Source organism: Amblyraja radiata, chromosome 39 (genome assembly GCF_010909765.2).
Source record: "Amblyraja radiata isolate CabotCenter1 chromosome 39, sAmbRad1.1.pri, whole genome shotgun sequence".
Classification (NCBI taxonomy): Eukaryota; Metazoa; Chordata; class Chondrichthyes; order Rajiformes; family Rajidae; genus Amblyraja; species Amblyraja radiata.
The window spans coordinates 4538907-4551080 of NC_045994.1; the positions used below are offsets into that span (position 1 = coordinate 4538907).

At 47.8% G+C, this 12174-nt stretch overlaps 1 protein-coding gene across 2 annotated transcripts in view; it reads right to left on the reverse strand.

Moving 5' to 3' along the window:
* Positions 1 to 2181: 2181 nt before the first annotated feature.
* The window catches only part of LOC116967272 (N-acetylglucosamine-6-sulfatase-like), a 43847-nt gene continuing 33854 nt past the window's right edge, over positions 2182 to 12174 (reverse strand). The window contains exons 9-14 of one of the 2 annotated variants that reach the window (XM_033013758.1): positions 10921 to 11024; positions 8715 to 8813; positions 6379 to 6489; positions 5683 to 5790; positions 4476 to 4636; positions 2182 to 3211 (exon numbers count right to left, since the gene is read on the reverse strand). In XM_033013758.1, coding sequence (XP_032869649.1) covers positions 3208 to 3211; positions 4476 to 4636; positions 5683 to 5790; positions 6379 to 6489; positions 8715 to 8813; positions 10921 to 11024 — 587 coding nt within the window. In that variant the 3' untranslated portion in view covers positions 2182 to 3207. Of the gene's footprint in view, positions 3275 to 4475; positions 4637 to 5682; positions 5791 to 6378; positions 6490 to 8714; positions 8814 to 10920; positions 11025 to 12174 lie in introns of both variants that reach the window. The other variant, XM_033013757.1, reaches the window with a different exon arrangement.

Here is a 12174-nt window from a genome sequence, read left to right on the forward strand (position 1 = left end):
ATTATAAAACCAAAAACAGAATAATATGCTTTTATGCAAACAAATCTCCAAGGTGGGAAGAAGTGTATCCACCCGAAACGTCGCCTGCCTCCTCCTCCACAGGTACACAAAAATGCTGGAGCAAATCACCGGGTGCAGCAGCAACTATGGAGCGAAGGAAATGGGCAATGTTTCCGTCCGAAACCCTTCCTCCTCCACAGCGGTTGTTCTCTCTGGAAGGGTGTGTCTCGATTCTGCTAGTAGTGCAATGTCATCGGCAAAATTTAGGTCTGTGAGGCGTCTTCCTGTTCTCCACGGTATTCCAAAGTCAGGTTTATTCATTGTCTTCCACATGACATAGTCGATCGTGACAATAAAGAGTAAGGGGGATAGAAGGCAACCTTGTCTTACCCCGTGACAATGTCAAAGGATGTCCGGAAGTGGCGGCGCTGGGAACGGCTGCGGCTCGCCTGCAGTCCGCTTGTTTTTACTTTTTTGTGTTGTTTTTTTCCGTTTTGTCTAGTTGTGTTTTTGGTTTTTAGGTTGTGTTTATGTGGGTGGGGGGTTGAAACGGGGCTTGCTGTCTGTCCCTTGGGGGGAATACGACTTTTTCGTCGTATCCCCACTCTCTGCCTCCGTCTGCGCTGAGGCCTAATGGCGGAGCTGGCGACCTCGGGACTCCGGAGGCAGCCTGTCAGGACTTGCCCTGGGCGGATAATGTGTAGGGCGGCCCAGCCCGAGGGAGGAACGGCACTCCCGTGAGGGCGATCCGGCTCGGGGCTGGGACGACGTTCTGGCGGCGGTGACCTGAGTCCTGGGTTCAGCTGCGGGCCAGTGGCTGCGTCCGCTGGACTGGAGGGCGGCAGTTTCGACCACCCCGGGCCGTTGTGGGGTTCGGTGAGCCGCGGGACTGATTTACCATCGCCCGGGGGGTATCGCCTCAGCGCAGAGGGAGAAGAGGAGGGAAGAGACTGCAGCCCTAAGATTTTTGCCTCCACCACAGTGAGGTGCTTGGAGGACTCACTGTGGTGTTGTTAATTTGTGTTTATTGTTGTTATTATTGTATGATTGTATGTATGACTGCAGGCACGAAATTTCGTTCAGACCGTAAGGTCTGAATGACAATAAAGGCATTCAATTCAATGTCAATGTCCAAGATGCCAAAGGTCAAGCTCTTCCAGTCCGTAGTCCTCCCTACAGCCCTCTCTATGCCAGTGAGACATGGAAAATCAATGTAAAGATGAAAAAGAAATTGGATGCATTCCAACAACTCTGCTTGAGGATGATCCTGAAGACTAGCTACAGAGACGAGCCAATGAAGGAGGGGTGGGGGTGGTGTCAGCGGTAAGTGAAGGTCAGACAACAGGCCGGGCTGCTGACCGACAGGGCCACGAGCGAGGCGCTGCTGCTGCACTCCATGGGCTGCACCACTTCGGGACAGGCGAGGCAGGTCCGGACGCGGTGCTCCGACCCTATAGTCTCCTCGACCCGAGTAGTAGCAGTCAAATGTGGAACAAGGGCAGTCCCATACGGGACAAACCAATTTAGCCCAAAATACAGGATGTCCCAGCTAATACGGGGCAGTTGTACATATGGGCTGAATGGCCTTTTCCGAGCTGTACTAACCTATGACTTGGATTCAGAGGCTGTTGTATAAGGTATAATTTGTGAGACTTTCCATCATGACTGAGTTTCCGCTGAGTTTCTCCAGCATTTTTGTCTACCTTCGATTTTGCAGTTCCTTCTTAGACAAATATCAAGGGTAGACATTCAGAACCCTTCGCCCAGCATGGACATGTCAAAGACAAGGGGGCATAGCCACAAGAGGGGGAAGAATGAATGGATTGATGTGTGGGGCAAGTATTTTTATTTTGTACAGTTGTCACTTGCGGGCAGAGCACCAAGGAAAATTCCTTGTATGTGAATACTTGGCCAACTTATTCATTCATTAACAGGGGGGCCAAGGAAAGAGCGTTCACGTCGCGGCCCTGTTTCAACCAATCTTTCCACCACCACGCACAAGAAGCGCAAGAAGCGCAAGACAGACACCATTGTGCAGATGCCGAGAAGTGTGTTCAGCTCTGGCTGAACAACTTCTAATCTTGTGTGTGGTCTCGATAAGAAGAAGATTCATTAACAGGGAAAAAAATTAAATAAGCAACACCAATCATCCTCTTCAAATAAACCACACATAATCTGAGCAAGTACTAAGCAATAATAATTTTTAATCAAAAGTCCATGTCTGCATTATAAGTTTGTTACTCGCCTACACTGAGAAGAGTATTTATTTATTCATACAAAAAGATACTGTTAGCAAAAAACAAAAATCTTCTGAACACACGGCACAAGTCAAAATTCCCAAAAGAGATGATTACTTCAACGCAGTAGTAATTGCAAAAAAAAGGTTTCCAGCATAAGGCACAATTCCAAGTATAAACTAATGGATTGGAAGTGAATGTACGGGATGAAGCGAACCATTCAAGTCTGCAAGCTGATTCCCACATAAATGCCACTTCTTCAGCTGCCATCAATGTTTCATTATGGAGAGCAAGCACAACAACAGGTCACCGGCTCAGGCGATCACTGGGGGCTTGCAACTGCGTCAGCCAATCGTCACCCGAGAAACATTACAGCCAGTTTCATGAATGACTCCACTCTGGGCATCCGTTAAATGTTGGTCTTGCCGTGGGCTGGTCCGATTTCGTGAAGCGTTGCCAGCAGAGAGTTCCTATGCGGCAGAACGGTTCCCATCCACCTCGATGGCAATTCACTCGGACATGGGCATACATGGGAACCATCTCCCCAACCCTTCATCAATATCGAGAACACAACCCAGGGAGTGGGGGGGGGGAGAAGTAAGAGGGGGTAAATATCGACTCTTGGTAAGCAAAATAATCTAAAAGCCAAGCCAACAACCATAGATCAAGCTGTTGCTCGGTACATAACTTCGACAACTTCCATTCACAGATCATGGAGAGGGAAAGCGTCTATACATGACCCTCCGAAAAAGTGCTGATGGGCATCAGAGGCTCGGTATAAGGCCAAAGAGATTCTTGCTCCTTACAAACAAGCAAAGGATACTGTTGTAATTCGGCGATTTCTCCTCCTGATTTGATTTATTGCACACTTTGGTTAATTGCGTTCTCATGGATTCTTTGTGGACTCACGAAAGCTGGTCGACAATTCACAGTATTTCTTTTGTGGATGGAAGCTGAACATCCAGACAGTTCACCTGCTAAAGGAACATCCACAAACGGCAGCAACTCTTCAATATTCCTCCAGCTAGGAATCAAATCTAAAATTTAAATTAAAAGAAGCACAATATAGTTGGAGGTTTCATGAGAATGCATAATATTTATCTCTACGATGCGGAATGATAGCATTTTATTCATCCCCAGAGGGAAATTGATCTGCCGACAGTCATAAAATTACAAAATACATGAAACATGAAATTAAAGTAATGTGGAAAGGATTGAATGAATGAATGAAAGTTTATTGGCCAAGTATTCACATACAAGGAATTTGCATTGGTGCTCCGCCCGCAAGTGACAACATGACATACAGAGATTAAGGTGACGAGTGGGAAGGATTGGGGATGTGTAAAGATTGGGGAGGGAGTGCGGGGGGGGGGGGGGGTGAAGGGGAGTCAGTCTCAGTCCACCCCACGACAGAAGGGGGAGGAGTTGTACAGTTTGATAGTCACAGGGAAGAAGGATCTCCTATGGCGTTCTGTGCTGCATCTTGGTGGAACCAGTCTGTTGCTGAAGGTGTTCCTCAGGTTGACCAGTGTGTTATGGAGGGGGTGTGCAGTATTGTCCAGGATGCTCCGCAGTTTGAGGAGCCCCCTCCCCTCCAAGACCAACCTCCCATGAATCCAACTCCGCATTTCTGGAAAAAAGGAATAGGTGACGTTTCAGGTCAGGACCCTTATTCACACGGAGAGATCCTCATCTCAGGGTTCCTTTTCTCCAGAGATGCTGCCCGAGCCGCTGAGTTACTCTGGCATTCTGTGTCTCTGTACAATTTAATCTGCAGAGTGTAGGGAACAGGGGAAGCAACAGTGGGGCACGGTGGCACAGTGTTCGAGTCGCTGCCTTACAGCGGCAGAGACCTGGGTTCGATCCTTGCCACGGGTGCTGACTGTACGGTGTTTGCACGTTCTCCCCGTGACCTGCGTGGGGTTTCTCTGATAGCTTCGATTTCCTCCCACACTCCAAAGACGTACAGGTTTGTAGGTTCATAATTGACTCGTACAATGACATTATCAGCCATGATCACATTGAGTGGCAGTGCTGGCTCGAAGGGCCAAATGGCCTACTCCTGCACCTATTGTCTATAAATGTAAAAACTGTCCCTAGTGTAGGACAGTGTTAATGTGCAGGGATCGCTGGTCGGTGTGGACTTGATGGGCTGAAGGGCCTGTTCCTGCGCTATATCTCTAGAACTAAACACAGTGGTACAAAGATGAAGCCAAGTGACCTTGTGTGGGAACTCACCGATCCTCCTCTCGTTTAACAGTTCGGCAATCACTGCCAGAACAAGACTCCAGTTTGATCAGCCTCTGGTTCATCTTAACAAGTAGTGTGGGGTCCACAGCTTTGGCGAGGTTGGTCAGCTGATGCGGGTCAGAGGTCAGGTTGTAGACCTCCACAAAGTTCTTAAAAGTTAGAAGAAAATAATAAAAACTTAAGAGAAAGTTAAAGAGACCAAGACTGTCACAGCAGACTAAACTCCACCATAGAAACATTTTATCGGGATGCATCACAGCTTGGTTTGGGAACAGCTCCATCCAAGACCGCATGAAATTGCAGCGAATTGTGGACGCAGCCCAGACCGTCACACAAACCAACCTCCCTTCTATTGACTCCATCTACACCTCACGCTGCCTCGGCAAGGCCAGCAGCATCATCAAGGACCAGTCGCGCCCCAGTCACTCCCTCTTCTCCCCTCTCCCATCATGCAAAAGATACAGAAGTGTGAAAATACCATAACCAGAGAACAGTGAATATTACCCACCTCATAGGAGACCCACGGACTATCCTTGATCGGACTTTGCTGGCTTTACCTTACACTAAACGTTATTCCCTCATCATATATCTGTCACTGTAAATGGCTTGATTGTAATCATGTATTGTCTTTCTGCTGACTGGATAGCACGCAACAAAAGCTTTTCACTGTACCTCGGTACACGTGACAATAAACTAAACTAAACTCAGGGTTGGGTGTACAGATAACACTCGTTATAACAGACCCGGGTGGGGTTGGGGGGTGGGGGGGAGATGGTGTCCATTATTGCCGATTGTCCACTGTAACTGAGTAAGGGGTGTAATGTACAGTGTTGGAACAAACATACACTGAACAAGACACACAAGCAGGAAAGGACACAGCCTTACAGCGAATGCAACACCGGAGACCCGGATTTGACCCCGACTACGGGTGCTGTCTGTACGGTGTTTGTACGTTCTCCCCGTGACCTCCGGGTTTTCTCCGAGATCTTTGGTTTCCTCCCACACTCCAAAGACGTACAGGTTTGTAGGTTAATTGCCTTGGTAAATGTGTGTAGGATAGTGTTAGTGTGCGGGGATGGGGATCGCTGGTCGGCGCGGACCCGGTGGGCCGAAGGGCCTGATTCCACGCTGTATCTCTAAACTAAACTGAAGGCAGGTGACAGAATCAGCGGCAGGACCCAGCTACTCCACTCACCTCTCTGTCCGCAAACTCACAATACTGCAGGTTGATCTTGGACAATGTCCGCACACAGGCGTAGGTGTTGTTGAAAGCATCTTCACACACACAGTCGGGGAAACATTCCTAGGATAAGGAATGGAGTGGATTTAAACAAAATACTTTTCAAAGATGCAAGCTGTTCAAAAACATGCTGATTCCAGAAACACAAAAAGAGTGATCTCCAAACACAGCTAAAGTCAGAGTGGGTTTTCTTCAGGTGCTCTGGTTTCCACCCACACTCCAAAGACGTACGGGTTTGTAGGTTAATTGGCTTGGAGAGAGAGAGAGTGTGAGTGTGAGTGTGAGTGTGAATGTGAGTGTGAGTGAGCGTGTGAGTGTGAGTGTGAATGTGAGTGTGAGTGAGTGAGTGAGTGAGTGTGTGTGTGTGTGTGCTCCGCCATTCAATCATGGCTGATCTATCTCTCCCTCCTAACCCATTCTCCTGCCTTCTCCCCATAACCCGACACCCGTACTAACCAAAAATCTATCTATCTCTGCCTTAAAAATGTCCAGTGACTTGGCCTCTACAGCTTTCAGTGGCAAAGAATTCCACCCTCTGACTAAAGGAATTTATCTTCATCTCCTTCCTAAAAGAACGTCCTTTATATTAATCGTTTGCTGGCTTCCTGAAGGTTGGAGATCCTGTATAAAACGTATATAAAACATACTCACTGCCTCCCCAGGTCCAACATGTGGGCACATAGGGTCAGCCTTGTCCTTGCCCTCCCCAGTATACTCCACTAGGAAGTCAGTGCGCCAATGTGTTTTATTCTGCGAAGGGTCCTAGAATAAATAGAAGCATATGAGAGTGCTCAAAAAACAACGTTCTCTATAGAAAACAAGGGATTTAAGCATGCAGGAGTTCATGGCAACTGTCGATATTCGAGATGGGCACCACATATAAACCATGGTCATTCCCTGCATTGATGTGGTCGCTTTTCGTTTAGTTTAGAGATACAGGGCAGAAACAGGCCATTCGGCCCACCGGGTCCGCACCAACCAGCGATCCCCGCACGTTAACACTATCCTACACACGCCAGGAACAATTTTTACATTTACCAAGCCAATTAGCCTACATATTTGTACGTCTTTGGGGTGTGGGAGGAAACCGACGATCTCGAAGAAAACCCACGCGGTCACAGGGAGAACGTACAAACTCCGTACAGACAGCACCTGTAGTCAGGATCGAACTTGGATCTCCGGCGCTGCAAGTGCCACAAGGCGGCTACTCTACCGCTGCGCCACCGTGCAGCCCAAAATTATATTAATAGATTTCATGCGTTTGAGTGTCAAAGATACTCACAAATCCTCACGGCACCATTTGATTTAATTTAGTTTATTATAGTCACGTGAACACAGGTCCAGTCAAAAACTTTTTGTTAACTGTTAATTTAACAATATTCTACCTCTGAAGTGAAAGGAATGATGCATGTATTGGCTGCTCTAAAGGTGGACAGGAATTCCTTCATGCTTTTCCTACGAGTCTGTTGCCCAGTGAACACCATCTGCTGGAACCACAACCTCTTGTACCTAGATGGGTTCAAATACAGTTTACACTGGACATACATCGTGGCAACGTGCCCTCCGGACCACCCAGTCCATGCCGACTATCGATCACCATACACACTAGTTCGATGTATTCTCCCTTTCTCATCCACTCCTTGTACACTGGAGACATTTTACAGAGAGGCATTTAACCTTCAACATCTTTTGGCATGTTGATGGAAACTGGAGTAAACCCAGTGTGTCACAGGGAGAGCGTGCAAGCTCCACGCAGACAGCACAAGAGGTCAGGGTCTAACCTGGGTCACTGGTGCCATGGGGCAGCAGTTCTACCAGCTGTGCTGCCATTCTAGGGTCTGTGATGGACACAAACATTCTTGCATCTTCGGGGAGAGGGTGGCCTCTCCACACCTTCCTCAGCACATGGGCAATGAGGGGGCAGTAAGCCTTTCTACCCTCGCACCAACTATCCCCGAGACCATTTTCCCTGGAAGCCGAGTGGTGGCAGTGTAGAGGTTCCAGGGGCACAGACGCCAACTTGCCACCCCTCACCAAATTCTACAAATGCGCCACAGAAAGTTTGTTCTGGGGATACATCAGGTTTGGCAACAGCTCCATCCCAGACCACAAGAAATTGCAAAGAGTTGTGGAGACCAGGACATTCATGCAAACCAACCTCCCTTCCATCGAGTCCATCAACACCTCACGCTGCCTCTGCCGGGTCAGCAGCATCATCATCATGGATGAGTCTCACTCCCTCTCCAATGAGGCAAGAGGAACAGAAGTGTGAAAACTCACACCTCCAGATTCAGGGACAGTTTCTTCCCAGCTGTTATCAGGCAACTGAACCATCCTCCCATGAGGGCTGGATTGCAGGCCTGATCTCCCATCTACCTCATTGGAAACATTTAAACTATCTTTAATCAGACTTTTTCTTGCACTAAATGTTATTCCTTTTACCCATGAACCTCTACCTTTTGACGTTTTCAAGAGAGAGTTAGATTTAGCTGTTAGGGCTAACGGAATCAAGGGATATGGGGAGAAAGCAGGAACGGGGTACTGATTCTGGATGATCAGCCGTGATCATATTGAATGGCGGTGCTGGCTTGTATGGCCTACTCCTGCACATATTACCTATTGTCTATGTTTCTGCTTCTATCCTTTATCTGTACACAGTGGATGGCTTGTTTGTAATGGTGTATAGTCTTCTCTTTGACTGGATAGCACGCTATCTTTCCCAGGGGAGAAATTGAAATAGAGTCCAGAGGGGCACCATCCGTTCTCCGCGCCCACTTCCCCCCCACCAAGGGTGGATGGTATATGGAATGAGACGCCCGAGGGAATGGTAGAGGTTCACGTTTTGGAAAGGATGAGAGAATGAGATTAGCTCAGCAAGGCACCCAGGCTGGCGTGGACAAGTTGGATCGAAGGCCGGGCCTGTGACATTGCTCAGTGGCTGGGAGCAGTTTCACCTGAAAATGAGAAGAGAGTTCCTGACCACTCACCACGAGGGGGAGGAAGGACCTGCCATCCATGCTTTTCCATGTGTCGTATCCAGCAATGTTCATGAACGTCGGGGCCAAGTCTATATTAAGTACGGGTTCCTGCAGAATAATCAGATCAAAAGACGCAATTCAGCTAATGATTCTACAATAGCACACAGCCTAGACCATCCATGCAATCACAGCCAACTCATGCCATGCAATGTATGCAGGATTTAGATCAACCGCTTGGTTCAGAGCAAGCACTTGGTGAAGAGCACAAATAACTATTTATTCAAGCAAACACAGAAAACTATAAACTATGAATATATAACTCTAACAACACTCTGTGTATTTGAGTCCCATGTCTGCACTGGCTGGCACCGACACACACCATGGTGCTCCCTCTTCCTCTCCCCCTCCATCCCTCTCTCCCCCTTTTTTTTGGTGAAGCTCTTTTCTTTCCCCAAAGATGAAGCTCATGCTCATACTTTCAAAAGAGAGTCAGGGGATATGGGGAGAAGGCAGGAACGGGGTACTGACTGGGGATGATCAGCCATGATCACATTGAATGGCGGTGCTGGCTCGAAGGGCCGAATGGCCTACTCCTGCACCTATTAGGTAGAAGCATGTATTTATATAATAATTTTTATCTATAGGGACAGGTGATTATGCATCAACCTAGCTATCCTCCATGGTACCATAATGGTGTGAATTGTGTGCTCAGACACAGAGCTATTCTGGGATGTCTCTGGGAAAGCAAAGCTCATCTCAGTGAGCTTGCCCATGTCCTCATGATCGACTGGTCCCAAGCATACTTCAAATACATCTACTTGTTTTCTCAGGGAGGGTTTGAAATGTGCTGCTGCTAATTGAGCTGACAATTTGAGCTCAGTCTGTTTAACCCTTACATTACACGCCACAATAACTCTCCGCATTCTCCACAGATGCTGCCTGACCAACTAATTAACTGCAGCACCTTGCGTCCTTTTGCTTTAACATCCCAGCGTCTGCAGTTCCTCTGATGAGAAAGAATGGGCAACATTTCGGGTCGAGGTCCTTCTTCAGACTGACTGAAGGAGGGTCTCGACCCGAAACGTCACTTATTCTTTCAGTCCAGTCCAGAGTTGCTGCCTGCAATGCTGAGTTACTCCAGCATTTGTGTCTATCTTCGGGGCAAACCAGCATCTGCGGTTCTTTCCTACACATCGCGTCTGTAGTCCCTTGTGTCCAGCACAATAACTCCATCTGCCCAGCGATCTTGACTGCTCCTCAGCATAATGTTGTACACAACATTGCAAGACTATGCATTTCAGTGCTGAAAGTGAACTGCATTTGGACACCCAAGAATGACAAGGGAAACATTAGTTTAAAGCTCTTCAGGTATTCAATGATTGTGTGTAAAATCATGAGAGGAATAGATCGGGTAGATGCACAGAATCTCTTGCCCAGAGTAGGCGAATCGAGGACAAGAAGACATAGGTTCAATGTGGAGGGGAACAGATCTGAGGGGTAACTTTTTCCACACAAAGGGTAGTGGGTGCATGGAGCAAGCTGCCAGAGGAGGTAGTTGAGGCTAGGACTATCCCAACATTTAAGAAACAGTTCGACGGGTACATGGATAGGACAAGATATGGGCCAACCACAGGCAGGTGGGACTAGTGTAGCCGGGCCATGTTGATCAGTGTGGGCAAGTTGGGACCAAGGGCCTGTGTCCACACTGTATCATTCCATTACTCTATGATTCTTGTGGTGCACGCACCAATAGATTTAAGTGAAGCCCGCGACTGTCATATGCTGAGAGAATGGAGCGGCTGGGCTTGTGTACTCTGGAGTTTAGAAGGATGAGAGGCGACCTTATTGAAACATATACGATTATTAAGGGAATGGACACACTAGAGGCAGGAAACATGTTCCTGATTTTGGGGGAGTCCAGAACCAGGGGCCACAGTTTAAGAATAAGGGATAAGCCATTTAGAACGGAGACGAGGAAACACTTTTCCTCACAGAGAGTTGTGAGTCTGTGGAATTCTCTGCCTCAATGGAGGCCGGTTCTCTGGATATTTTCAAGAGAGAGCTAGAGAAGGCTATTAAACCAAGCGGAGTCATGGGATATGGGGTGAAGGCAGGAACAGGGTGCTGATTGGGGATGATCATTGAATGGCGGTGCAGGCTCGAACGGCCGAATGGCCTACTCCTGCACCTATTGTCTATTGTCAGACATGTATACCTTGATGTTCTGCTTGGGTTTGATGCCGGGTCCACGAACCAGCAACGGCACTCGGATATCAAACTCGTAAAGCTGCCTCTTGTCGATGGGGAGAGAGAACTGCCCTGCAAACAGAAGCCAGGCATTAATTTACAGATACAGCGTGGAAACAGGCCCTTCGACATATCCAACATCAATAGGACAGCAGTCACGTGCATGAAGGAACACATTCTTCATGGTGTGCTTGCTTGGCTGTTGCTTCAATATAGGTGGTCCAGGACAAGTTATCATGGACTCAAACTCCAATAATAGCCCAAAGCAACTTCCCTGATGCTACGTGTTTAAGAAGGAACTGCAGATGCTGGAAAATCGAAGGTGGACAAAAATGCTGGAGAAACTCAGCGGGTGCAGCAGCATCTATGGAGCGAAGGAAATGGGCAACGTTTCGGGCCGCCCGAAACGTTGCCTATTTCCTTCGCTCCATAGATGCTGCTGCACCCGCTGAGTTTCTCCAGCATTTTTGTCCACCTTCCCTGATGCGACATTCCACAAAAGGAGATTCTAACATTGGGCGGCAAGCGTCAGAGACCCCGGTTCCTTCCTGACTGTGGTGGCGCTGTCTGTGTGGAGTTTGCACGTTCTCCCTGTGACCCCGTGAGCTTCCTCCGGGTGCTGTCATATTTCCTCCCACATCCCAAATATGTGCGGTTAAATTGGCCCTCTGGAAATTGCCTCGAATGTGCAGGGAGTGGCGAGAAAGTGGGATAGCATAGAACTAGTGTGAATGGGTGGTCGATGGTCAGCATGGAGTCAGTGGGCCGAAGGGCCTGTTTCCATGTAGTATCATTCAATCAATCAATTCGTTGTCTGTTCATTAATATAATGTCTAAAGCAAGGAAGGATAAAACTTCAAGAATTTAACAATATCTTCTGTGGAGAGCTTTGGAATGAAATTACAATCTTGCATTTATGCAAAATATATGCAGCTGGAAAGATGTTGGTGCAAATCTGGAGTTCTAAAGGGCGTTCCCATTCCTATATCCATCCAAAGGGGCCACAGTTTAAGAATAAGGAGTAAGCCATTTAGAACGGAGATGAGGAAACATCTTTTCTCACAGAGAGTGGTGAGTCTGTGGAATTCTCTGCCTCAGAACCTGGTGAAGGCAGGTTCTCTGGATACTTTCAAGAGAGAGCTAGATAGGGCTCTTAAAAATAGTGGAGTCAGGGGATATGGGGAGAAGGCAGGAACGGGGTACTGATTGGGGATGATCAGCC